Source organism: Mytilus edulis, chromosome 4, assembly GCF_963676685.1.
Source record: "Mytilus edulis chromosome 4, xbMytEdul2.2, whole genome shotgun sequence".
In the NCBI taxonomy this organism is placed as follows: domain Eukaryota; kingdom Metazoa; phylum Mollusca; class Bivalvia; order Mytilida; family Mytilidae; genus Mytilus; species Mytilus edulis.
Genome location: NC_092347.1, coordinates 90,561,027 through 90,587,657, shown reverse-complemented (window position 1 = coordinate 90,587,657; position 26,631 = coordinate 90,561,027). Strand labels below are relative to the sequence as shown.

The 26,631-nt window shown below is 31.6% G+C and overlaps 2 protein-coding genes across 4 annotated transcripts; one reads left to right on the top strand and one right to left on the bottom strand.

Annotated features, from left to right (window-relative positions):
• Positions 1 to 250: 250 nt before the first annotated feature.
• Positions 251 to 17,750, bottom strand: LOC139521010 (peptidyl-prolyl cis-trans isomerase FKBP8-like). The gene is made up of 11 exons (XM_071314158.1): positions 17,637 to 17,750; positions 12,403 to 13,085; positions 11,828 to 11,975; positions 11,326 to 11,413; positions 8,862 to 8,972; positions 8,182 to 8,256; positions 7,343 to 7,454; positions 6,659 to 6,748; positions 6,141 to 6,218; positions 4,114 to 4,251; positions 251 to 2,248 (listed from the first exon to the last, which is right to left on the bottom strand). Coding segments are annotated over exons 1-11 (1,611 nt in total). The 5' UTR covers positions 17,638 to 17,750; the 3' UTR covers positions 251 to 2,161.
• Positions 17,751 to 17,890: 140 nt separating this feature from the next.
• Positions 17,891 to 26,316, top strand: LOC139521011 (U11/U12 small nuclear ribonucleoprotein 35 kDa protein-like). Of its 3 annotated transcripts, none has more exons than XM_071314160.1 (2): positions 17,891 to 17,967; positions 24,741 to 26,316. In XM_071314160.1, the coding sequence occupies exon 2, from the start codon at positions 24,762 to 24,764 to the stop codon at positions 26,277 to 26,279; it is 1,518 nt and encodes a 505-aa protein (XP_071170261.1). In that variant the 5' UTR covers positions 17,891 to 17,967; positions 24,741 to 24,761; the 3' UTR covers positions 26,280 to 26,316. The 3 variants fall into 3 exon arrangements, with proteins under 3 accessions (XP_071170261.1, XP_071170260.1, XP_071170262.1); XM_071314159.1 differs by having other exon boundaries at positions 17,894 to 17,994; XM_071314161.1 differs by having other exon boundaries at positions 17,906 to 17,962.
• The last annotated feature ends 315 nt before the right edge of the window (positions 26,317 to 26,631 follow it).

Below are 26,631 nucleotides of genomic sequence, written 5' to 3'. Positions count from 1 at the left end.
GCTCATTGAGGACCTCTCATAGACCTGTGATTTACTTTTTATTCATATTGAGTTGATGTCTTAAACACATGTACCCTAAATCTTTTATATTCAGTAATACGAATTCTGTAGTGTAACTGAAGTTCAACTTTGATTCTTTGTGAGATTACCAGACTTTCTGTAATGCTATCAAATATTTTGAAGAAATGAAAATCTTTCAACTTTTTAGATTTTGAAGGGAACAAATACAAAAATACAACTAACTACAATCTACATCAAAATTAGGTTTATTTTCTGATTTATTTTATTTTGTTTTGTATTCACATACATCTTTACAAAATCATGATAATATTAATAGTTGAATTAATCACATATTAAACAATATATTAAAGATATTATTGCTAAAATGTATAACTTTCATTATTATGCATGACACATTCAGCCAGAAACCAATTCGTTCATTACTAGTAGAGGAAACAAACAACATGAAATATATAGTACAGACTTCATTTTTATTACAATGGAAAAACAACTGTTCATATTTATTTGAGTCATTTTCTAAAAGCTTCTTGTCAACAATCTTCATTTACTTCGAAAAAAGAATAAAAAAAGATACCATGTAACATGCTTAACAGACTCACATAAAAAAATAAGTTCTAGCAATTTTCAATCTGAAATTAATGTTCTAGCACAGCAAAAAGTAATAAAATAATCAATAAGTCACATTAAAGAAAGACAGGAATAAGTCAATAAGAGTCAATTTTTTTTGGGCAAAATTATTTTTAATTGCAATCCTGAATTATCTCCCTTATAATTGGTATAATTCTTTATTCATATCAATAGAGTTTTGATACTGAATAATAAAGATGTCAAGCTTATTCAACACTTTAAGAGACATACTTAAAGAGTTCATTTAACAAGATGAGAATATCTATAAAAGGTGCAATCACATGCTGGATATATACCAAAGCAGTAGAGTGTAATAGCAAAGAAATGAAAGTTTTGATCTTATTCTTCAAATCAGTTTATCAAAAGTACTAAATTATTAAATTAATGATAAAAGTAATGAAATTAAGCTTTCAGGCCATCAACCTATTCTCTGAAATTAATTTCTTATCAAAATGATTAAAGACTACTGTTATGTGGTTTATGTTGGTGTTTTTAGAATATTATGATAAATAATGTAAAACCTGTTCTGTGAGGTTTAATATGTTCAGGCATTATTTGTCTTTGATTTTGATCATCTCGAAGTATAAAAATACACAAGGGGAGATAAAAGTAAAAACTGAACCCCTTACCAATATTTTCGACATACAGATGGTATTATTTTAATAGATGTTTTTCTTCCTACACACTATAAATAGATGACATGAAAGTCAAATATAAATGTATTATTGGTATTTCACAGTGAATTTTTATAAAATATGTAAATATATTAAAGGATTTCCTTATATACTGTTAGTTTTCAAACATCTACTAAAAAAACAAATGCTTTTAAATATAACAAAAAAAATGATTCCAACATGAAACATTTACACATCAGATAAAAATCTTAAATTGTAACATACTGTTCTTCAAAAAAAGAAGTAATGCATATAAATTTGGCCCCAAATGATCTCAAGGTTTTACAGACTGTCTCCACTTTATGATTGAAATGTTGTTGTTTATCCAAACATCCTGTATATGTACTAAATGAACACCAATCTTGGCAACTATCATATAGGACATTTTTTTCTAAAAGAAAGATAAAATATGAATTTATATGACTCCTTAGTCCTTAACATAAACTAGATAACAAATGCCACTTTCTTTTAAATCCCAATATTATAGGTCAAGTATTATTACGTGAAGAAGAATTACTATAAAAAACAACTTCCTCAGTAATTATGGTTCTTTGCTTGTTTTTGTATACATCACATTGAAAACTAAATAGTGTACAGTAAAGGTGTCATATTTTGTAAAGGCCCTCATTAACATTCTAATAACCAACACTATTTTATTCACAACCACAAAAAAATGAGGTCGAGAGAAGAATACCAATAGAAGATTCAAGATGAGAGAATGCCTGAAAACTAAGTGCCTCATTTGTCTTCAAAATGATTAAAAAAAATGATATATAAAAAAAACAATGACTGTCAGAGATAAAGATTTGAGAGATTTGAGATGCTTAATGAAGTGATCATTAGTGATGTCCATATCTGTATGCCGCCAGTCCTGCTGCCACCACAGCCGCTACTCCTCCACCTAACACTGCCCACTTCCAAGATTTCTGAAACAAAAACGAATGCTCATAACAGGAATACAAGTAAATAATGTACTTAAGATTATCAAGATTTTTTTTAATTGGGATAGTTTTTGTACTAATATTTTGTTTTTGCAAATACTTTTAGTACAGGAATTAGACATTCACACTTTAACACTGCTAGACATGAATAGAAGGTGGACTTTTTGAATTTATATAAAGAACCAAGTGTTCTGCAGGGCGCAGCTTTATACGACCACAGAGGTTGAACCCTGAACATTTGGGGCAAGTATGGACACAACATTCAAGCTTGATACAGCTCTGAATTTGGATTGTGATTAAATAGTTGACACAGCATAGGTTTCTGACACAGAATGAATATGGTCTAATGAACCTAAAAAAAATGTTTTGCTATTGAGTAATATATATATAAACTATGCTGTTGAATATTAATCCCCTCAAAAATAGTTTGCAACAATAACTACTCATTTAAATACATCATAAAATATTAAAATTAAAATAACAAACAGTCATGGTTATAATTAATATTAATTAATAACTTCTAAAATGTCTAATCATCATTTCTTAATACATAATTTTCAAGCAGTGTAAGGGAGGTCATCACACATATAATTAACAGTATTCTTTAAATGGAATTGGCTTACCTCCCTTACACTGCTTGAAAATTGTCTAAATTGTGCTTTTAAGAGAAAAACCCTTGTTTAACCCCTTTTTTGCCCCTAATTGCTAAATGATTTGAGCCATAATCCCAATAACCATCCCTTTGTAGTATGAAAACTTGTTGTATAATTTCAGAGAGATTCATACACTTAAACACCAGTTATTGACTGAAAACTACAAAAATGCTAATGTTGGCACCTTTTTTTGGCCCCTAATTTATAAACCTTTGGAACCACAACCCCCAAAAGCAATCCAAACCTTCTACCTGAGGTAATAAACATTGTGGTATAATTTGAGAGCAATTGAAATACTTAAACACAAGTTGATATCCTGAAAGTAGAAAAATTATTGTTTTGGGCCCATTTTGAGGCCCTAATTCCAAAAAAGATTTGAACCATCATCCCCCAAATCAATCCCAACCTTCCTTTTGTAGTAGGGAGCCATTCACTTAAACTTAAGTTATTGTCTGGAAAACCAAATGTGTCATTGGACGACGCAGATGACAACATCATACCATTATACGATCCAAAACATTTTTTGCGGTCGTATAAAAAGACTTTAACATATCATTTTTTCATATCCCTAGTAAGTGGGTCTCATTGGGGTCTAAGCGTGACGCGGGATTGCCGATTTTTTGTAAGCGTGACACGTGAAAGTCAAATTATTGTGGCGTGAAAACGGGAAATTAGGTCTTGCGGGACCCGGGAAATGACAAAAAAATGAGAATTGCTTATGTACATAGTGTAAGCGGGATACGGGAATCTGACAAAACAGTAAGCGGGATCCGGGATCGGAACCCCCCAATGAGACCCCCTAGTAAGTTCTTTTAATTATTTTTCATGTTGACCATTGATCAATGTATTTTTTCAATGCATTAAGATGATTAAGGACAGCTATAAAGAAATTTACCCCCACTTTAAAACAATATAAGACAATTTGTTAACATTCATATCTGTCATTTTGGGGCCTTAAATAGCTTGCTGTGTTGTTGCTCATTGTTTAAGGTCCTACAATGCCCTTTCACATCTTATGTCTACCTCATTGAGACTGTGGTGGAGAGTTGTCTCATTGGAAATCATACACACATGCTCTTATTTTTTTATATTGGTCATAATATTTTAACCAAAGACAACCCAGTGTAAATTATAAATAGCAAACCTTTGACTGTTAGGCATTACATACAAGATAAAATGAATAATAAATATATTAACCTGATGTGGGTTGGTTGTCGCTGATGCTGCTGCTGCTGCTGTTGTTTTTGTCCCTAACATTTTTTTATACATATTTTTCTCTAACTCTGTTTCTTTACTGATTTTCTGAGATAATTTCTTGATTTCTTGTTTAATAACCTATAAAAAATAAATGTTCTTGTTTATAAGTATGATAGATAAAATTTCTTTCTTCATAAACACGTCTCAGTGCATTTAGTTGATCTACAACTAATCTTAAAACAATATTACATCTTTACTCTTTTTATTAACGCTATTATTTTTGGTTGAAAAAAAATCATAAAACAATTGATTTTACAAACTGAATACTTGAGGGTAACAACCAATCCTCAAATTATCTAATTCTCTTTGGCATTACTTTTATTTTTTTTTTAAAAAGAAACAATTAATTTTTATTTTGCCGTCTCAAATAATAGGAAAAAGAACATAATTAAAATCAAGTATGAAAGTAATTTCGCGTAGACATAATTTCATCATCAATTTAAACAAATCAAAATAGCCAACTAGAATATGGAAATTGGGAATACTGTAAACCAACTTATTTTCGCGGATACTTTATTTCGCGTTTTACCCTTTGTTGACCACTTCGCAGCTATTTAATTTCGCGATTATCTGATTTACTTAATGAGGTTTATTAAGGAAAGATCAAATATTGACATATTCGCGACGATCTATATTTGCGTTATTTTTCTACTCGCGAAAGTCGCGAAAATAAATCGCTCGCGAAAATAAGTTGGTTTACAGTATACATTAATTTCATTATGATTGTAAGCAATGTAAATGTGTATTTCTCCTTTAATAAATTAATGACAAGTATTAACAAAACTGTAAATTTTCTATGTTACAGTACAACAGAAATCTCCTCAATTCTTATATTCAACTAGAACACACCCGTGAAATCGCTGGTCCGTGACTGAATTAAAGTATATAACTATGTGTAAGCCTTATTTCAGCCTGGATATTTAGTATTCATATTGTCATCTGATAAAGTCATGCTGATTATAAGATGCACAATTTTCTCTACTTTCAAAAACTTTCTGTTTGAAACCGTTGACTTATCAGTTATTGGTAATATTCATTATTTGAAAAACAATAGGGCCTGTAATGGAGTAATTTTTTATTTAATTAAAGTTAAATTCTTTGTTTCTCTGTTTGGCGTCATGCCTGCATATCAAATTGGAAACTGTACCTATATGCCTTATTTTAAGTCTAGATTTTTAGTGTTCGTATTGTCATCTTTTACAGTCATACTGATTAAAATACTACAATAGGAAACAATGTGACAATGATAGAATTTAGTAATGTCATCCCTGTGATTATGACCTGTGTATATAGCAAATCCTAAATACACAGTTTGGTGGTGCGCCTGTCAGATGCGGAACGTACAGATAAGGTATTGGTAAAATGTAAATATACTATTGGTATCGGTATCAGATTCGACTCAGAACTTGCTAATTATTGGCAATATTAATTATTGGGAAAGCAAAAGAATCTGGAGTGGTGTAATTTTTAATCAACACCATTGTCCTATATTAGCTATATATAAAGTTGAATTCTTTGATTTGTTGTTTTTACCCCATGACGGCTGACAAATTGGACCTCATTATTTTAGTATTATAGATACAATTAGAAACATCCTAAATTTATTATGTTACAGTACAGCAGAAATCTCTCAAATTTCTATTGTAACAGTACAATCAGAAATGTGCGTATCGGGTTATTTAACAGTGTGCACCACATATTTAATGTTATTTCGAATAGACAGAAAAATATTACAGTCATTTCTTATAATTTAATTCTAAATTCCATTTTAAACCGTAGAAAACCATGAAAAAACGATGATGACGTCACGGTCACATGACTAAATTATGTCTATGGGCTGATATAACAAAATAACGTCAGCCAATCAGAAGACATGTAACATCCAAAAATAAATTATAGTACAATAACAAACCTCCCACAATCTATTCCCATGCACTGATAAAAGTATGTGTAGATAGGTCTCTTACCTTAGATTCTGGCTCTAGTCTAAAGGCTTTCTGTAAGTACTGGATCCCTTCTTTTGTATTACCTTTTGCTGTATGGGCCTGTAATGTAAATAATTAAATGACAATCATACTTTCCTTATGAGTAAAGTTGACTTTAAAGAGATATTATGTGAATTATTTTTTTGTTTCATACTTTATATGTCCTCCATCTGTAATAATTATGTGAACAGAATGAATTTTGAGAACATTTTTTTGTCTTTCGTAATGATTGAATTGTTTTTGTCAAGTGGAAACTATGACAAATTGTTGCTGTATCTGTTTAAATTATTGTAGAATTGTCTAGATAAGGAAAATTAAGACCTTCACACATCATTTTAAAAGACAACTGTTTTTATCTAGATGATTGAAAGTATTTTTATATCATTAGATTTACTGTCTCATTGTTGTATAACCTACATCTCCTTTTATTTATGACTTTAAACATCAGTAAAGTATTTCTAAAATAATACTGTTTTGAATTTGAAATTAACTCTGATTACCTTTCCAAGTCGGAAAAGAGCTTTGACATTTTCTGGCTGTAAATCTAACACTGCCTGACAGGATTTCATTGCTGCATCATACGCTTCTACCTACAAAACAAATGGCATCAAAGATAACTTTGAATATACTCTAAATATATGCATCCAGACAACACAATTGAACTCTGACAGTAAAAATGTGACGACAATTGTATACAAAATAGCTTAAATCTATAAAAGATGTAATCACATGATACTGTAAAAAATAATAACCCAAAGAATGTGTGTTGTTGGGTTTTTGTCTCAAAAAAATTACAAAAAATAAAGAGATGTTTTATTATTGCCAATCAGATGGCAAACTTATAAATGACTGTGTTCATATGCCATATTTGGCATGACTTGTAAAACAATAAACAAAATTTTAAAAAACATTTCAAACTGTAATTTTAGCTTTTTCTGCTTTTGACAATTCTTAACCTCCAGGTAATTCTGATGTATAATAATTTTATTCTTTTACACATGAATTAAAATGTATAACCTTAAATACATTTGATGAGCTGATTATAAAGGACATATATTTCAGAAGTTGATAATGTACATTAAGGTAGATGATACATTTTTCTTATATGACCATATTTATAGTAAATATTTGCTGTGTTTAATTTAAACAATTTTTCACATAATGGACAGACTGTTATATGTTACCTTGAGTTGGCAGGCTGCCATGTTATTACAACACTTTAATCTACAGTCTGCTAGGTCTTGGAGTTTGGTAGGAGTACCTTGTAATGACCCCGATTCCAAAATCTTTATTGCCCTGTTATAAAAAATCAAGATATAAAAGCTAAGAATATTTTTTATATATGCTTGCTATTTTGTTATTATTTTTTTTTACCTCAGAAAAAATATCATTTTAATTTAAGATCACATTTGTGTGGGTTTTTTTTAACTTTCACTTAAAAATTGACTTTATTTGATGTATTAAATAAAATCTTGAAAATCATAATTGGCCTACATAAAATGTGGGTTTTACTGGCGCAAACTGAGTAAACCTAGTGACATTTAGCAGAGCTGATAAACAGACAGTTGTTATACTAAGAATTATGTAGGCCAAACTTCAAATACAATATGGTAATCTCTATTCTTATGCAGAATAAGTGTCTATTTTAATCATTATTTCTGTGTAAAATTTCCTGAAACAAAAATTCCACTAAATGTTGTTATCTTCTTTAACAGCAGTTGACTTCATATTTATGCTTTCGGCGTTAAATGTAAACACTAGGCATTTACCTGTACCCCCGAATGTTACAAAATTGATTAAAAAGAAGAATGTGAGGTTTTTTTTATTGTTGTAGAAATAACACATCAATACATTTCCAGAATTCCCTTAGCTACAGACAGGTTGATATAGGATTTTACACTTGTTGTTATCCAATCAAAACCAGTGATACAAAATAATTGCATTAGATTAACTTATATATTAAAACTATTTTCATTCATAGCCGACTATATTGTTTACATAATGTGAACTTAATATAACTTACTTATTGTATGAATTAATTGCACCTGCATAATCATTTCTTCCAAAAACTTCATTGCCTCTTTCTCTTTTCTTTTCCCTATAAGAAAAAATATTTCCTAGTACATGTATATACTATAGCAATACTTGCATCCATATTTTTTTAGCATCCAAAATTATCCTACTATATGTCCCCATTGATTGTGAAATTTCCCAAGCACTGAGGCCACACACCATACTGAGTATGCAGACTACATACACATTCGATTTGTGGTTAAAAAATGAAATCAGAAAGGGAAAGACATTGTCACTGAAATTGTTGAGCCAATCGTCAAACTTAAATGTTCAGTGTCAATTAGGAAACCTAATCGTTGATATGTCAAGTAAATTGCCTGTTTCAGGAAAAATTGTTGTTTTATTTTGAACATGTTTAAATAAAGATATTTGTGACCTTGAATTCTTCCTTTGTGGGGACTGATTTAAAGCCAAATGTGTCCGCCAGTGCTTTATTGAATAATAACCAATTCCTTAGTACAGGGGTGTACCTGCGTCTCTACAGTCACAACAATTATCCTAGGACTAAGTGATACATAGCTTAATACTAAATTAGCTGCCGTCATCACTTGAACAAATAAAGAATATCATAACAACATGCAATCAAGATATGAATAAAATATTTGATTTGCCAATTTTAAAAAGACTTACGCCATATTAAATCTCTCATCCACATCTAGTTTATTTATATCAGGAGCCTCTTCCTTCTTGGTTAACTTAATCATGTATGTAATTGTAGCATTTGGAGGAATGTCTGGTTTCCTGGAATTGATAGCAAATGACAATAAACATGATAAAATAATTATATAGGAACAGATATAATATCATTGATAAGGTCTATTAAACTATAAACTTAAATAAACCCTGTGAAGTGTTAACTTTTTAAACCACCACATTTTGTAGAAAGTTTTGCATACTATGTAGTTTATCATATCATGCATATTGACCTGTCATTTTACTTTGTTTATATTTTTTGGAGCGGTAGTCTTTTAACACCAGTGTTCTCCCCAGAAATTTTGGATAGCATCACATTTTGCGTAAAAAAAATAACTATTTTTTTAATGTCATTTGTCGCGTCGCGTCGATGCTCTTTTTCCTTTATATGTTTTAGTTTATATTGTTATATATTCATAACTGAGAATACAATTAAACTATAACCACAAAAACAGTGGTTTCAGTTTATGTTTTCTTTATTCATTTATAGTTACAGAATTATTTTTTTCCTCTTGTGCCAAATAAAAATAAATATGTGGTTTCAGTTACCCAACAATAAGTCAAATGAATGAATGGTTCATTATAGTGCAAGCTGTATATATACAAAACTAAATATCTAGTACACAAAATTAACTATTTATATTATTAAGTAAAGATAAAGTAGCAAAAGTAGCTAAAAAAAAATCAATTTAAAAACTTTTTTTGTTTTGTTTATGAAATTCATTGTTTCATGGCACTCAATCAATTAGTCCCAGTTGATTCTTATCTTCTTTACATCAAAATGATATGTATTTTTAACAAAGTTATCTAACAAATACTAAGTCTGTTAATGCTAGTTTTTTCTCTTGGTATATTTTTTCGATCTGTTGTCATTATCGTGAAAATACGGATTTTTTTTCATATCTGGTCCGGTTCCGACCTGTACTTTTCCCAAAAATGTGCAATGGCGGCCGTGGAAAAATTTACGAAAATGAGTCCGAGAATAAACATTGTTTGACAAGAGATTGTGAATGAATAAGACGCTTTTAATGCATTAAATAGATTAAACATAAACTTAAGCCAATTATGATAACTTTTGAAAGAAGTATTATACTTATTTTAGATCTAAACCAAAATTCTCGCTCTCGGAAGAGAAAGAAAGTAATTTTTGGAGAGTTGCACAAATAAACGACCTTTTATTAAAAAAATAAAAATCGTTCCAATCTTTGCAAATTTCGTAATACAAAATGTAGATTTCGAATTGTTTTGTGATTGCATTTTTCCATGTCGAAATTGGTAATTGCAGACACGTGCCGTGGTATTAGTCATGTCATAAGTGTCAGCTTGGGATATTCGCATCCAAACAGTTATCACCCTGAAGGCAATTAACACCTAGCTATTTAATCTCTTAATTGCCTGTAGTGTCCGACTTAAAGGGATTACAATTAAAGGTGATATAATGTTTATGATCATAATAGATAATAGATGAAATTTCAAAATTGAGGACTAGTAAAAAAGCATCTTCAAAATAATTATAGCGTCGCGGGAATAATTATAGTGTCGCGGTAATTATTATAGCATCACGATAAAAACATATAGCGTCGCTAAAACGGCCTGGGAGAACACTGTAACACTATATGCCTGTAGATCATAGAGGTCTCTTTTTTTTATTTGATGAAGTTGTTAGGTTCCTGTCTTATTGCTGATTAATCTTGACTGCCTTGATTCATTTGTGTAGATAACTTGTTAAATAAATTTTAGGTTTCATCATGATAGTGTTCAGCATTTGTGGACCCTTAATAGTTTATGAAAGACACTATTTTTCAAAGGCTGATAATGGAGGACATTTGCAAACAGCATTAGCAATTTTTTTGGAAAAATAAATTTTGTACGGTAAGGCTGAAATGACATGTCATTTTTGGGCCCCTTTATAGCTTGCTGTTCGATTGAACCAAGGCTCTGTGTTTAAGACCGTACTTTGAGCTTTAATGGTTTACTTTTACAAATTGTGACTTGGATGAGAGAGTCTCATTGGCACTCATAACACATCTTCTTATATATTTTGATAGATCCCTCAACTTATATAGCATGTATATCAGATAGAAATTAAATAGACATTATACCTTCTAAGAACACATAGAATCAATATTTTTTAAAGATCTGTCTAATTGGAAATTGTAAAGTCTTCATTTCAGGATTGAAATAAATGGAATTTTGTTGCTTTGATTTGAGGTGTGTAGTTTTAATTGTGAGCAAGAAGGCAAAAGTTAATTGCAAAAGTGAAACCATGCCCATTAGGTGTTAAACTTGAAGTAAGGTGAGCTATATAAACATGGTTTCTCATACATATCCATGCATGTAAAATGTTAAAAGATAAATGAAACAGCCAGCGAAAAATGTAAAGTGCATATCTCCTGTATACCTTCCTAGTTCTCCATAAGCATATTTTGCATCAGTAGTTAATTCAATTGTCTGTCCAACTTTTGTTGTCATTACACCAAGATCCCATGCTAAAATAAATAGACATATTTCTTTTAATAAATCTCTATTTTCATGAAATATCATATAAGTAACAATGCTGAAGTTATAATTTTCAAACAACTCATTCTTCAGAAGTTTAGATGTAGAATTTTGCCTTCCGCTGTGTCGGGTTTGTTGTCTGTTTGACACATTCACAATTTCTGATCTCTATTTAATTGTTTAACAAAGGTTCTGTTGGTAGAAAACAATTTATTCTAAACATTTTTTGTTTGAAAAGTTCACTACAATAATGTTTAACTGTCAGGAGTAAAAAATATGTAAGGTAACGGCTGTTCAAGTTATTGATTAAAACCTCCCAATGACAATCTAAGACTCAGAACAGCTGATATATTGTGTTTTTTTATACACAGTTATTTCTCAGTGTTATAAGGTAATACATGTACCTTGTATAACATCTCCTTCACCAACAGGAAAACTCAGGTCTTCTAAAGTGTCAACAACAGTCCCATCTTCCAACTTGCCACTTGTGTTAATAGTCACTATATCTCCATGATAAGGCTTTATGTCTTCAACATCTTCTCCCTCAATTACCTGGCAAATAAAATATACATTAAACTGTCAGTAACACACAATGTAATACATTATATTAAATTCACCTCTTTTTTTTTAATAAATAAATTATTTTTTTTATTTTTTTTTTTACTTACATGACTTATAAAAAAAAATTGATCCTTCGATTCATCATGTTCATTGACTTGGTAAAAATGAAAAATTGCTGATGACGAAAGCGACTTAAAGTGACTTGATGTATTGTGAACACCCAACTGGCCACTAGATATCGTATTGTGAACACCCAGGCCACTAGATATCGCTTTTGACAGTTGGTACATGATTGTAGAGCAAAGTAAGGAATGCAAAGTCTTTGCACCAGTCACCTGCTAGCATATATGTAAGTCAGCTAGTTTATAATTTTTATATACATGTATTTAGTAAGTTTAATCATTAAAAGAATCTTTACCTTTCTCTTTAATAAACCATTTCCTAGTAAGTCTAAGTAACCATCTTCATCCTCGCCATTCTTTTTTTCTTTTGTTTTATCGTTTACATCATTTTTCTTGATAATATCTGGATTTGGTTGAGTGGCTTCTTTTTCCTCTTCAACTGAACTTGATTCTTCTTTAGCCCCTTCTGATTGTTCTGAATTTGGTTCATTTGTTTTTTCTTCAGAAGAATTTTCATTTATTTCACTATTTGAACTAGCTGAATCTTTATCCTGAGTTTCTGACGATTCATTCATTTGTTCTTTCTCGTATTGTTCATCAAACTTACACACCTCTGTTACATATGTAGCTATATTTTTAGAAAAATCTTTCACGATTCCATCCGATATGTCATCGGCAATGTCTTCTACGATTTCATTAGGCACACTTTTACTCTGAATGGTGTCAGTTTTATCTTGACTAGAATTTATGGAATCACTTTTATTTGTTTGTTCTGATATATTAACACTATCTGTTATTACCCCTGTTTGAATGTTTGTGTCCCCTGTTTTATCTGGAAAGCCATTGACCTGTTTATTAGACACATGGGCTTGACTGTCACTTGCAGTTATAGATTCATCCACATTCAAATTTAATTTTGCTAGCTGTTGTTTTCTTTGCTCCTCTGTGATGGCATTAGTATTTTGGTCACTATCAGACACTAAAATTATATATAAATAATTAAAAATGAAATACTCAGTTCAGATAATCTAGAATTTTGCAAGAGTCTTATCTTCAAGATCAATTAATTCACCAAAAGCAACAGCAATTTACAGTTTGATTAAGAATGGTGGGGAAAAATAGTTCTTTATAATAGGCAACAATGTAACAGCCACTATCTTCCGTAATTACTTTGTTCTGGCAGAACTTTTCAACTAGTTATTTTGTTTCGATGTCACTTTACAAACTGGTTGTTTTATTCCGAGTGCAGCAGAAAAGTTCTGGAAAAAAGTAGCCAGTTGAAAAGTCCCGGGACAATGGCAGAACAGAACAACTAGTTACATCATTCCGAATATACCATATTTCGTCCTTTTTGTAGAAAGAGGGAGAAGAATGAGTTTCACTATAAATAAGAGTAAATCATTAATTTACAAGAATACCCAACGCACTGAAAGGGGTTTCTTTGGGGGACAAAAATGAAAAAAGGGGAATGGAACCTTATTTTTGGGGAAATAATGAAAATGTATTTAAATTTTGATGTACTAAGGGGGAAGAACAAACTCACCCAGCAAAATTTAAGTTGTATTTCATAGCTCACATAAAACGTAATAAGTTGCATTATCATGCAAATTTAGTATTCATAGTACCCTCAAGAGAGGGAAGAATACCCCCTCCTCATGTGGGTCTTTGCATCAATTCTCAAAATGGAATTTTGTGACTAGTTGATAAGTTCTGTTGGAACTTTTGGGCTAGTTTGTTAGTTCTGGTTTTGACTAATTTGGCAAAAAGTAACTTTCTAACTAGTTGATATGTTCTGTTGGAACTTTTCAACTAATCATCACTATGTTCCGAAAAAAATCAGACGTTTTAGCGCCAAAGTAGAACCCATTTTAGCGAAAAACTTTAATAGACTCAAGACATCACAATATAAAACATATGATGTCCATTAAAATACAGCACTAAATGTCTCAAAGATTTAATCAAATGTTACAAGTTCGTTCTAGCCTGGAATTTATGTCCTAGAGAACGTACGTAATGGGCTCTGGATATACCCCCCATACAATACTGTTGAATTGCATTAGAAACTGTTCTTTCTCTTTATCTTGTCTAGATTTTGATGCACATTCGTCTATACTTCGTGTTTTTGTATATGTTGTTTGCAATTTGAAAATAGTATCAAGAAAAACGTAAATAGCTGGATGACAACTATAACATTGCTCATTATAATGGTCATGGAACGACTCTGGACCACTATTTGTTCCCTTTAAAATACAATGAACTTCTGCCCAAAGCTTAGTGAGTTACTAATATTCAACCAGGTAAGTTTTCCCTAAAACGGGCTATCGAAATATACAGGTGAACGAATTAATCTAATGCAAAAATGGGCTCTAGTGTTGTCGCTCAAATGTCCCCTAGTACATGTAGCTATTTTTTTTCTCCCTAAAATGTCCTGCGCCTGACTAAATACTAAATGCTTAAAGAGAGCTTAAACACTAAAAACTAAAAGGAGATTTCTGACATGTGCACTAAGCCATATATAGCTGTTTGTACAATGATGTACAATTTGTATTATTATTGATTGAGTTTTCATGGCTAATGTACACGTGTACAGGCTACATGTATATCAAATACAACATAAACATTTTTTGATAAAATAAGAAATTTGAAGGATTATTTGAATTTGTAAAAAATATAACTAATATTTTTTACAAATTAAAATAATCCTTCAAAAATGTTTATATTGTATTTGATATACTACACTGTACTATATTTTTTACAAATTAAAATAATCCTTCAAATTTCTTATTTCATCAAAAAATGTTTATATTGTATTTGATATACATGTAGCCTGTAATAAATGACCAAAATGTACCTGTAAAACAGAAACTATATTATTGATTGACAAGTCCAAATAATCCATTGATGACCTGATTACCACTTATCATGTAACAAAAGAGGCTTTATATTCACTATATGTGTGAAATATATTCATAACAGGTGCATGGTAGACTGTAAAGAGTTGTTAATGATAATGAATTATTTAGTTAGCTCTCCGTTGTCTCTCTAATCATTTTATTCTTCACAATAATTATAAGGCAGCAACCATTTGATTTTCTGGGGGGGGGGGGGGGGGGGGGGGGGCTATGGATTTTTTTGGAAAGAAGTCTGTTTCCAGTTTTTGGAGAAAAAAATAATTTGTTTTTTACTTTGAGAAAAAAAAATGTTTGTTTCACCCTCAGCTGCCACTATACATGTATGTAATGCTAAAATTGAAAGAATAATGTTTTCGACTTGTCGCCAAAATAAGGCTGAAAAAATCCATAGCCCCCTCAAAAAATCAAATGGTTGCTGCCTAAGGCCTTGTTTAGCGTTTTTTAACCTATGACCTGCATAATACATTGTAATATCTAGAGGTTAATGATGTCTTAATAATTTAATATTCTTTTTTCAATTTAACTAGAACACACCCAAGAAATCGCATTTAGAGCATATGTAATCTGTTGAAGGATAATTTTTTGTAAAAAAAATTGTACCTGGAAAATTACAGGAAAGGTTTCATTAGTCATAGGTACATTGTACTTGAGAACAGGACAATTATTTTTTTTAGCCCTTCCCCTTTTTTCCAGACCATTTTTTGTTGTTTTTCTGTATATAATGAACACATACTATAACATGTACAAAAATGTAGTACGGGTAAACATGTATAAATGGTGGAAAGTAAACAACAGTATTGGAATTGATAGTAAATAGCAAATACACTTTATTTATACTATATATCATGTATGTATGATCACAGTATACAGAAAAACTCTAAAATAATTGTACTGTCCCAAAGTACTTAAAATCTAGTCTAAAACAATATCTGGACACCTTTATCATGTTTATTTTCCTCCCAAAATAACCCAAACTGAATAATCATAAGCAAGGATGATAAATAAATGATAAATGAGACTATGCATTGTACCTATATATCATGCCTATAGGACACAAAGGCATGATGATTAATTTATTGTGGAAGGAAGAGAAGCAACACACAAAATGAGGTCTTCTCATTTAATAGTATAAATATATATCTGGGTTTCTGTTGTTCTAAACAAAATATTTTTAAATGCATTTCATGAACAACACCTTTGTCTGCTTACTGCCTTTAAGTTGGGTTGTTGTCTCTTTGACATATTCCCCATTTCCATTCTCAATTCTATTACTGTTTGTGTGTGTATAAGTGCATGTTTTTATTGTAAAATTAATGTTAAATTACACATGGTGATGATATTTCGTATGATTTAAAAACTAAAAGTTTACATGTCATGTGTTTTATCATGTTTATTAGAGACAAAACCCCCATACATAGGTATTGAGAGTAGACACTGTTTTGTGTAAGATACTGTCCATTCTATGAAGGAACCCTTAGCCTATGAAATATGGTCCTTTCTTTGAAGGACACTTTTCACATCTGAGGACAAGATATCATCCTGACAAAATTTCATAATAACAGTGGACACAATTCTGTGAAATAGTGTCTGGTGGACATACTTTCATGGCGAAAATATCTAACTTTACAAATGAATTGATTGATTTCACTTGTATGTGCCAGTAGCATGAGTAGTAGATGCTCTCTGCATCATTATTATGAAAATACTCAGATAAAGCTGCAACCTCTGGATTCAACTTTCTTTGCCAAAGAAGACATTCCTAACCAATATTCAAAAGTACATTAAAAAAGTCATTATAGACATGATAGAACAAAATTTACTTTTTCTTCTTCCAATACAGTGCAGTCCTCTAATTGAGTATTATCGCACTATTGCCCATGCTGGGTGTGACAACAAAGGTGCAAGAAAATATTTACAGGTGCAAGTTAAAAACAGTCTGATGGTGCGATTAAGGGATACTACAGCTCAGTACCCCCTGCTTGAAAGCATCTAGTTAGGTACTATCCACCAAAGGTTGTGGAAGGCCATATCTGTATGCTGTCTGGAAAGAAGGAATGCCTGTATGTTGAAGTTCTGGCATACGGTACAAGAAATAGTGTTGTGTGTCCTCTAGCTATGGATGTTGTATACACCTTATCGCTATTTGTCCGCCATTGCTGGAAATCACACAGGTTCCCGTAAAATTTTGACGTCATAAAACAAAATGTCTGACGCCACAATGGAAAAGTGATTGTTGTTGACGTCAAAAGTTCAAGCGGACGGGTCAGCCGGGAATAGCGATAAGGTGTATTGTGTAGCTCTAGCGGTGGTATTGCTACGTACTTTATATTGATAATTTCATCAGAAAAATTTCAAGACAAGTATTGTAATGTTAAGTATGTGGTATGAAAATAGAAAATTTTAATATTCATTGCAAAAAAAAAAAACATTTTTTTTTAATTAAAAATCCTGCAGTCTGTACCTAAGCCAGTGTTTGATACCGGTCTGTAAATCATGCTGTCAAAAACTAAAAAGGTCAAACATGCACACTCTGAACATCAAATGATCAAATTCGTAGCAATTATCAATCTACAGTTAACTTTTCGTAACTGATGTATTTTATCATCTCATCTACCTACTTTCTTGTTACTGGAATGTTTAAGTGACAGTTAGAAAAACAAATTGCAAATAAAAATACGGAAAGATTATCAACTTTCACTTCTGAATGTTTTTTACGACATACTATTACCGGTGCATGTTGAATAAAAACAATGATTTTAATTAAAAAAAATAGCAGATTCCATGATTAATATATGATATTTAATATACCATATATTGATAAAGTAAATAAAATGCAAATATTTTTTTTTAATTAGATTCCCATACACGACAACCGCAAATAGTGTATACGACTGGTTACTTTGAGAAAAAAACCAGACCCATCAAAACCTTCTTATCTTTTAGAGTTGAGTAAGCAAACTTATCAACATTTTTATGGTAATTAAATCAACACCTAAAATGCTGGTTTATACAACTTAAAAAAAGCTGTTGTTTAGTCATGATATGAATTTGTAGCCGCAAAAAAAAAATTCCATGAACTAGCTGTACTGTCTGGTACCCATATGATAATGTTATCTGCTATTGTTGGACACAGAATACAGGACACTAAAGGTGTCATACCACCAATTAAAAGTCCCTATCTGTTCAACCAAATTTTGCAATTTTCACAGCTTTCTAAATATTTTACCTTAAGTTTAACTTCATAGAAACTAGGTATATCCTGAATTGTACAGGTGTCACCTTTCTTCATGCCAATTTTCAACATAACGTAACGGTACCCAAATTGCACCAAGTACCCAAATTGCACCTATTTAGCAAAACTAGCAGCGAAAATCTTACAAGATTTTCTAGAGACTAAACAATTTGTTTTTTTATGATTTGATACTAAGCACATCTTTCAACATAGGTAAAACTATTTAGATATGCACAAAACGTTCACAGTATCTATCAACAGATGAAGTATTTACTGAAAAAGCAAAATGTACTGAAACGTCACCATGCGACGTCATCAAAACGTCATCTTTTTAAAATGAGCAAATACAATATGTTACAAGTATCCATTTAAAAAATAATGAAGAGTAAGCATGGACTAATATCCAATTGTTCAAAATATTTAAAGAAATTAAACAAAAGCTCTGTTATTAGACTTTTGACGATGCGAATTTAAGCATGGAAGCAATTTGGGTACTCCTAATTTCAGAATCATTGATGGTTTGGAGGTCAGTTTAGACCAATTTTTCTATGATTCCATATGAAATAAAAATCAAATTGGTGTACCTTTATAATAAAGAAGGATAGGGCTACAAAATAAACACAGACTGGACATTTTTGTCTTCATCATAAAAAAACGTAGATGAAAAAACTGTCAAAATAGGTGCAATTTGGGTACCGTCACGTTACATTCAAAATCATATAAGAAAGCAGAGAGCTTCCGAAAGGAGGTACCACTAAAAATAACCCCTGGTTTTCTGGAAATCTTAAATTAGTATACTATGGAGCGCATTAATCCTCAATTTTTAATGCAAACTCATAGACAGGTAAATTTTGGCTCAAAATGGTCTTAATATATTTCTCTTTGAACAAAACTTTCATTTCTGCAAATTTGTTGGTTAGTTTAGGTGAACAATGACATCAAATGCACTTTTTTTTGTCCGAGTAGGCCTACTTTCACATACGTTCTAAATTTGAGGGAGTAATTGGTGGTATGACACCTAAATCAATATACATTATTCAAACAGGGATCATCACAACCTAATAATTAAGTGTGGCAGTGCAACAAGCTAAAACTACAAACGCTAAGTTAAAATTACCCACGCCATGCTTATTTTCTTGTCTGCACATTTGAAAATTCAATATATATTAGGGATCTCCATGGCCTGTTTAAAGTCATGGCTCCCCACCATCGTTTAAATATCCTGTGCCTCGCCATTGTTCTAATATCTTGCGCCATCATTAAATTGTCTTGCGCCATCATCAAATAACCTGCGCCATCATTAAATTGTCTTCCGCCATCGTTCAAAACTGTAATCTTTTTTTATAGCTCAACACCATTTTTTGAGATTCACTTGATGTTGAGTATCGAGTTGCGAGTAAAGAGTTACTACAGTCGAAATGCGATTTAGGAAAGTCGAGTTGCCAGTTAAGAAAGTCGAGTTGCAAGTCACAAATGAGTTAAGAAATTCGAGTTACGAGTTAAGAAAGTCGAGTTACGAGTTAAGAAAGTCGATTTTCAAGTTACAGAAGTCGAGTTGTGTGTTAAGAAAGTCGAGTTGCGAGTTAAGAAAGTCGAGTTTCGAGTTATTAAAGTCGAGTTGTGAGTTAGGAAAGTCGAGTTGCGTCAAAATGTGCTAACGAAACTCAGTGATTTATATTTATTTGGAATGATGATGGCTTATAGAATTGTATACAGTATTGTTGATTATTTTTGTTGTTTGGACTTCATCTGAGTCTCTTGTAAAAATAAAATGGATTGCTTACATATAAATCATACGTATCGTATTTTCTGAAGAAGCAGATAGCCTTTTGAAATACAGCGGATGGCTTGCAGTTTAATTATTATTAAATTTCATAGCTAGCACCGTCATATTAAACATAAAGGGAGATAGCAACCAAACTTTAATACATAAATGTAAAATAACCCTTCAGTTCTGCAGATTTCGTATAGAGTGAGCTTTATGGGGCAGCTCCAGAGCCGGGCAATTTTTTTCGTTAGGGACCGCAAAATTTATTCTTTGGCAGTGACACTCAATATTGTGGACGTTAAAATTATATACATTGTATGTCTACATCGGCTAGAGATGAAGGTGCTCAGTCAGGAACCTTAATAGTTAGCCTTTGTTACTCTTGCATATTTTTAAAAATTTTGGTTTATCTTTATATTTAGGAGCATAGAATGGGGTCCATATTCTTGATGTAATGAACATTGTGTTTCTGGGCCTGCTCAGGGCTCCCTCTAGGTGGGTGATCCTCGCTGTGTTGAAAACCTAATGGCCTTTGGTTGAATTGTATATTTTGGTTGGGTTGCTGTTGAAATGTTATTCTAATAAGTCACATACATTTAATTCAAGACAGGACCTGAACTATAAAATCATTACAATTAACATTATTATTGTTATTACAATGTACATATATTCATTTACATTTCGTCTAACATCTCGATATGTAATAATATAGTTTCCTAAATATTTAAGTACAGACAAATTTTCATTAGTAAATAACCAAACAAATTTTGTCTCATTTGAGAGATAGGAAAAATTAGTACAGAGACTGTAAAATATCTCCCTTCAGATCATCTTTGTACATGCTGGACAACTTGTAATGAAATGTTATTCATCTTCAACTAGATTTAGAGTACATTTCTTACAAAGCCTTTAAAGTCTTATTATATAAAGTTTTATATCAGTCTCTTTCTATTTTGAGATCATGGCCACTGATTCTGATTTTACATATGACACTTCATTTTAAAATTGTTTTAAAGATGCATGTAGGTACATTTCTTTAGAAAAACATTTTTTCAATTTGAAATAAGTATCTAATTTATAACTCTTTGTACCTTTTTTTTTTGTACCAAAATATAACAAAGTTTTTGCTTAACCAATGGCGGACCCAGAAATTTTCATAAGTGGGGGTCCACTGACTGCCTAAGAGGGGACCCGCTCCAGTCATACTTCAGTGATTCTCTATATAATAAACCAAATTTTTTGCAAAAAAGGGGGGGAGCAGGGCCCCCTGAAAACCCCTCTAAATCCGCCTCTGTTAACTGACTTGAGAAAAAAGTAAAGCTTTACTTCCAAATTATGAATATTCAGCTTTTTAAAAATTTAATCCATACGAAATTCCAATGAGCAAACTATTTTCTCCATTATTTTGCAGTGTGTTATAGTCCACGCGAGATGCCGAATTTCCTTTACTATTCTATTTTTAGGATTATTTGTTTACCAAATATACGGTAATAAGGTAATTTATGGTCAGACTGGTTCTTTTTATCCTTTTTATGTTGTAGTGTAAACGCACTGGAATAAATAAGATCGATCTCGTCCTTTAAGGAAACATTATTTTTTTTCAAATACTTCCAGAACTTAACTTTTACTAGACTCTTATAAATAAGTATCACATATACCTCATTCAAATTCTGCAATCACGGGAATAACTTAGTTCGGATACATGCATGCTTTGTTTATCAAGTGTGAATCAAACCTGAAAATTAGGTGTCAAAGATATTTTTGTAACTCACAACTCTACTTTCCTAACTCGCAACTCGACTTTCCTAACTCGCAACTCGACTTTCCTAACTCGCAACTCGACTTTCCTAACTCGCAACTCGACTTTCATAACTTGCAACTCGACTTTCTTAACTCGCAACTCGACTTTCCTAACTTGCAACTCGACTTTCTTAACTCATAAATTGCAACTCGACGATAAGAAACCTTTCCATTTTTTTAGCAATTATAATCAAATGCATGTAATTGCATAACCCTTAGGCTTTTTTATATTATAATCCAATACAGTTCAAACGCCTGAGGGATATCTAGATAAAGATAATTAATTACTTGTACCCGAGCTTGTACAGGTAGATCAACAAACCACACAGGAGAATACTATCTGAAATGTCTGAAGAAAGACGATTCGTTTATCAAGTTATTCACCTAAGTTTCAGAAAAAGCTTATAATAATTTAGACTATAAAAAATAAATTAATAATCCAGTTACAAAGAAAACAGTTTAACAAGTCGAACATGTGCTTTTATTTGGAGTTTACGCAATCAGCATCCCCCTTTTTTAAGAAGTACAAAATAAGATGTAAAACATTAATATTATTTCATCTCAAATAATTTGAGTACTGCTGTAACGATCTTATAGAATTACTTTAAAAGTTAAAAAGTAAAAACTTAAGTATTTACTGTGAAGAAATATCGTATCGCAATTCCGATTCATTTCCTAATTTACAATCAAATTGATACATCCGTGTTTCCAGTTTATATTCAGACTCGAAAGATGCATGTTGCATAGCATCAATTTGCTAGATAAAGTCATTAAAAACCTTTTCATTTGTCAATGTTTGCTTTTTAAATCTCTTCAACCTTTTACATAACCGAAAGAATTGTTTTGTTGTTGCTGCAAATCAGCCATACTGGTAATGGATTCATGAGTCATGAATCATGACTTCTGAATTTGACAGTTCCCGTGAAAAATAAGCTCCACATGATTTTTAACCCCCATAACAAGTACCAAAAAATAGCAAGAAAACTACATGGGGACCTTCATGACAGCTTTTGGTCATTCTCGACTAAGAGGGGACTATGAAGGCTTGGCATTTGAATAGTTACAAACGGTAATTAATGAAAATTTTGATACTTGTATAATGAAAATTCAAGTAAATATAATTTACCGTAGATCATGGTAGATAAGTAAATGAATTAGCATGTTCACCATTCCTGACATGGAGGGATGAAATACTTTCGATCACGCTACACTGTATGGCGTAGACACGGTTTGTGATTGTGAAAGTTCCTCCATCGTTCAATTTTCATTCATGGAGATCCCTGAGATATTGAAGTTAAATTTCAGTTATCTCTAATCCAATTATCATGTCAGTGGCAATTAAGACCAATACAGCGCAGACAAAGACCTATATATTCAACAATATTTAACCATTTTGAACTGCATTTTCGATAGTCCAAATAATTATGACATCTTGAAAGGCTATTATATTTTTTTCTTTGACGCCTTACGTCGCAGAAAGGCGTCAAAGCAAAAATTTAAAATAGCCTTCCAAGTTATCATATTATTTGGACTACATTTTCAAAAGAAAAATTGGTCATTAATTTTATTGATTATAATTTGAAAATAGAAATAACCTCTTATCTAATTTTAAAAAACTGTTTTTAGTGGTTAAATCATATCTAATTTTGGAGAACTATTTCTATTTATTCAGTTTAAGTTATTTCCCTTTGAACTGAAAATTAATAATTAATGAATAAAATTAAAATGTGTTTCATTTCAACATAAATTCCATAATAATTAATTATATAGTTTTCTTTCAAATGCAGAATCTAAACCAGTTTTCAAGTTGGTTTAAATCAGGGTCCAAAATTAAACTTTGATAAACATGTACTTTTGGATCATAATGGGTGAATGTTTAATTTCAATTTTTTTCCTCGACTTTGGCAAAAACAGTTAACAAAAAATGCAAAAATGCTGATAACAGTACTAGTTAACAAACAGGGTTGAAAACAGTTAACAGCTTAAATTGATCTCAGATAACAGTTAACAACACCTTGAAAAGGGCCAAAACAGGTTAATATAAAAAGGTATTGGCCCCCCCCCCCCCTTCTCATTCATTTTGTGTCACAAACCTATTGCTGTGTCAAATATTCAATCACAATCCAAATTCAGAGCTGTTTAAGTTTTCAGCTTACTAGTAAATGATTATGTAGTGTCAATACTTGCTCAACCGTCAACCTCTGTAGAAAATCTGGTTTACTGTCACTCTGACAGCCTCTACTTCATAAGTGAGTTGAGTTGGTAAACCAGAGTGGGGCAATTTTGTGAAAAGGTGGGGGGTATTTGATGTGAGAAGATTTTGGAGAGGGGCAAGCTGTCTTGCATCCTTCATTTACACACATGTACATTATGTGATATAATTCATTGTAATCACAAGGTCTCAGTGATTGTTGACAAAGGTGTTGGAGAATTCAGAAGAGAATAATCCTTCCAGTGTATGCCTTGTAAAACTGGAAAATGATCTCATTATTGTGTTTTTACCATTAAATTTTGAAGTTTAAGAAAACAATTATTGATAACTTTACAAATTTGCATCCTGTGTAATATAATCATGATAATAATTAAAAAAAAAGTGTACATCAAAATGTTGTGAATGGGTAAAAATGATCCAAACAGTGGAAATTCAATTGCAACCAATGACAAGAAGTTATTTTCATCTTGTGGTAGGAACAAAAATGATGGAACAATTAAAGTGTCATTAGATTCTAAAACAGCATATTCTTATCTGCATTCATAGGGTGTGCAATGTGCATATTCTCAGGACTGATGGTAAGATGACAAAGGACAACAAAATACTGTTCACTCAGTGCCTTTAACCTTTGCAAGTGTATATTTATAGTAGTCTTTGGGAAAAATTCATTGAAAATTTAAATAATAAAATATATTTACTTTTTTTTACAGATTAAAAACTTTAATGAAATAATGGATAACTGGTCTGCAATTGCAAAAGTCTATGATCCGTTGAAAGCAGGAAGTATTGATGCCACAGATACAGAACCACATGACCATGGCATCATCAGAGCAATGGCAGCTAAATACAAACCAAATAAAGATGTAATAGGTGATCCAGAGAAAACAATATTCATAGCTCGTCTTAATCCAAAAACAGACGAAACAACAATCCAAAAAGTTTATTCTGGATATGGGGTTATCAAGCAATTTAGATTAGTACGTGATATTATAACAGGATATTCTAGGTGTTATGCTTTTGTTGAATATTATGATCATAAAGAGGCTGAGGATGCTGTTTGGAGGGGACATAAGCAAGAAATTGATGGTTCTGAAGTTTTTGTTGATTATGAATGTGAACGAGTACTCAAAGGATGGGTACCTAGAAGACTTGGGGGAGGCTTTGGTGGGAAAAAAGAATCAGGACAATTAAGATTTGGGGGCAGAGATAGACCATTTCGTAAACCTATTTATAATAAAATGATAGCTCTTAAAAATGTTAATAATGACCATTATGATAATGCATGGGATGATAAAAGTAGTGAGCATGATGCAGATGGTCATGAGAATTATAGAGGCATAAACAGGGTACGTTCTGATCGATCAAATCCACAATATTATGAGAACTTAAATAAATTTAAGACGTCTGAAAAAATTCAAAGTTATAGAGAAAGACAGCAAAGTAAGTACAGTTTCACAGATAGAAGCAGAGAAAGACATCAGACAAGAGATAGATCTAAGGAAAGAGACCAACGATACAGTAGATATGACAAAAGTAGTCGGGATACAAGTCTACATCAGTCAAAACATTCAAGAGAGACTGCAGGGGAAAGAAGGGAAAGTAATAGAGACAGAGATAGAATCAGGAGCAGTGATGGACCAAGAGATAGAATTGGAGATGATAGATCCAGGGATAGAAGTAGGGATAGATCTGGCGAGAGAAGGGGAGATAATAGATCCAGGGATAGAAGTAGGGATAGATCTGGTGAGAGAAGAAAAGATACTAGATCCAGGGATAGAAGTAGGGATAGATCTGATGAGAGAAGGGGAGATAATAGATCCAGGGACAAAAGTAGGGATAGATCTGATGAGAGAAGGGGAGATAATAGATCCAGGGACAAAAGTAGGGATAGATCTGGTGAGAGAAGACATGATAGATCAGAGAAAAGAGGGAAAATATCAAGGGATTCAAAAAGAGATCTAGAGACAAGTGAAGACAGAGAAAGAGAAAAATATATAGATAGAAAAATAGATAAAGGTAAACACCTAGAAAGAAGTGATTATAGGGGACAAAGTGCACCAGAAACATATGATGAAAGAACAATCAATAGACTCATACAATCCACTATGAGCAGTATTTGGGATGAACATGATAATGAACATGATAATGAACATGATAATGAACATGATAATGAACATGATAATGAACATGATAATGAACATGATAATGAACAAAATCAACATACTGAAAACAAAGTAACTGAAGATTAAGAGGTTCCAGAGAATTAAAAAAGTATTTTTTGAACAATTGAGTCATTTTAAATTTCACCTGACCCAAAGGATGAAGAGAATTATTGTCCATTTTTTGTCATCCCTCATCTTTTGTTCATTGTGTTAACTTTTTTAAAAAGACCTTACAATTATCAGAAAAAATAACAGTAAGAACTGTTTCTTTTGCAATTAATTGCCAAAATGCAATTCCATACAGAAATTGGAGGTAACAATACTAACATTTTTTTATTGTTCCAAATCCTTTATCAAGTCCTCTGTCAAATACTACCAATGATTACCAGAATGTTTCTGAAGGAATCTTGTTTAAAAACTGAATCATGGGATTTCATCA

Excerpts from the sequence above, each read along its gene's own strand:
- LOC139521010 (XM_071314158.1), bottom strand. Across the intron at positions 8,973-11,325 it reads GCTTATGGAGAACTAGGAAG|GAAACCAGACATTCCTCCAA; the intron begins GTATACAGGAGA and ends TATCAATTCCAG. Across the intron at positions 6,219-6,658 it reads CTCTTTTCCGACTTGGAAAG|GCCCATACAGCAAAAGGTAA; the intron begins GTAATCAGAGTT and ends TTTACATTACAG.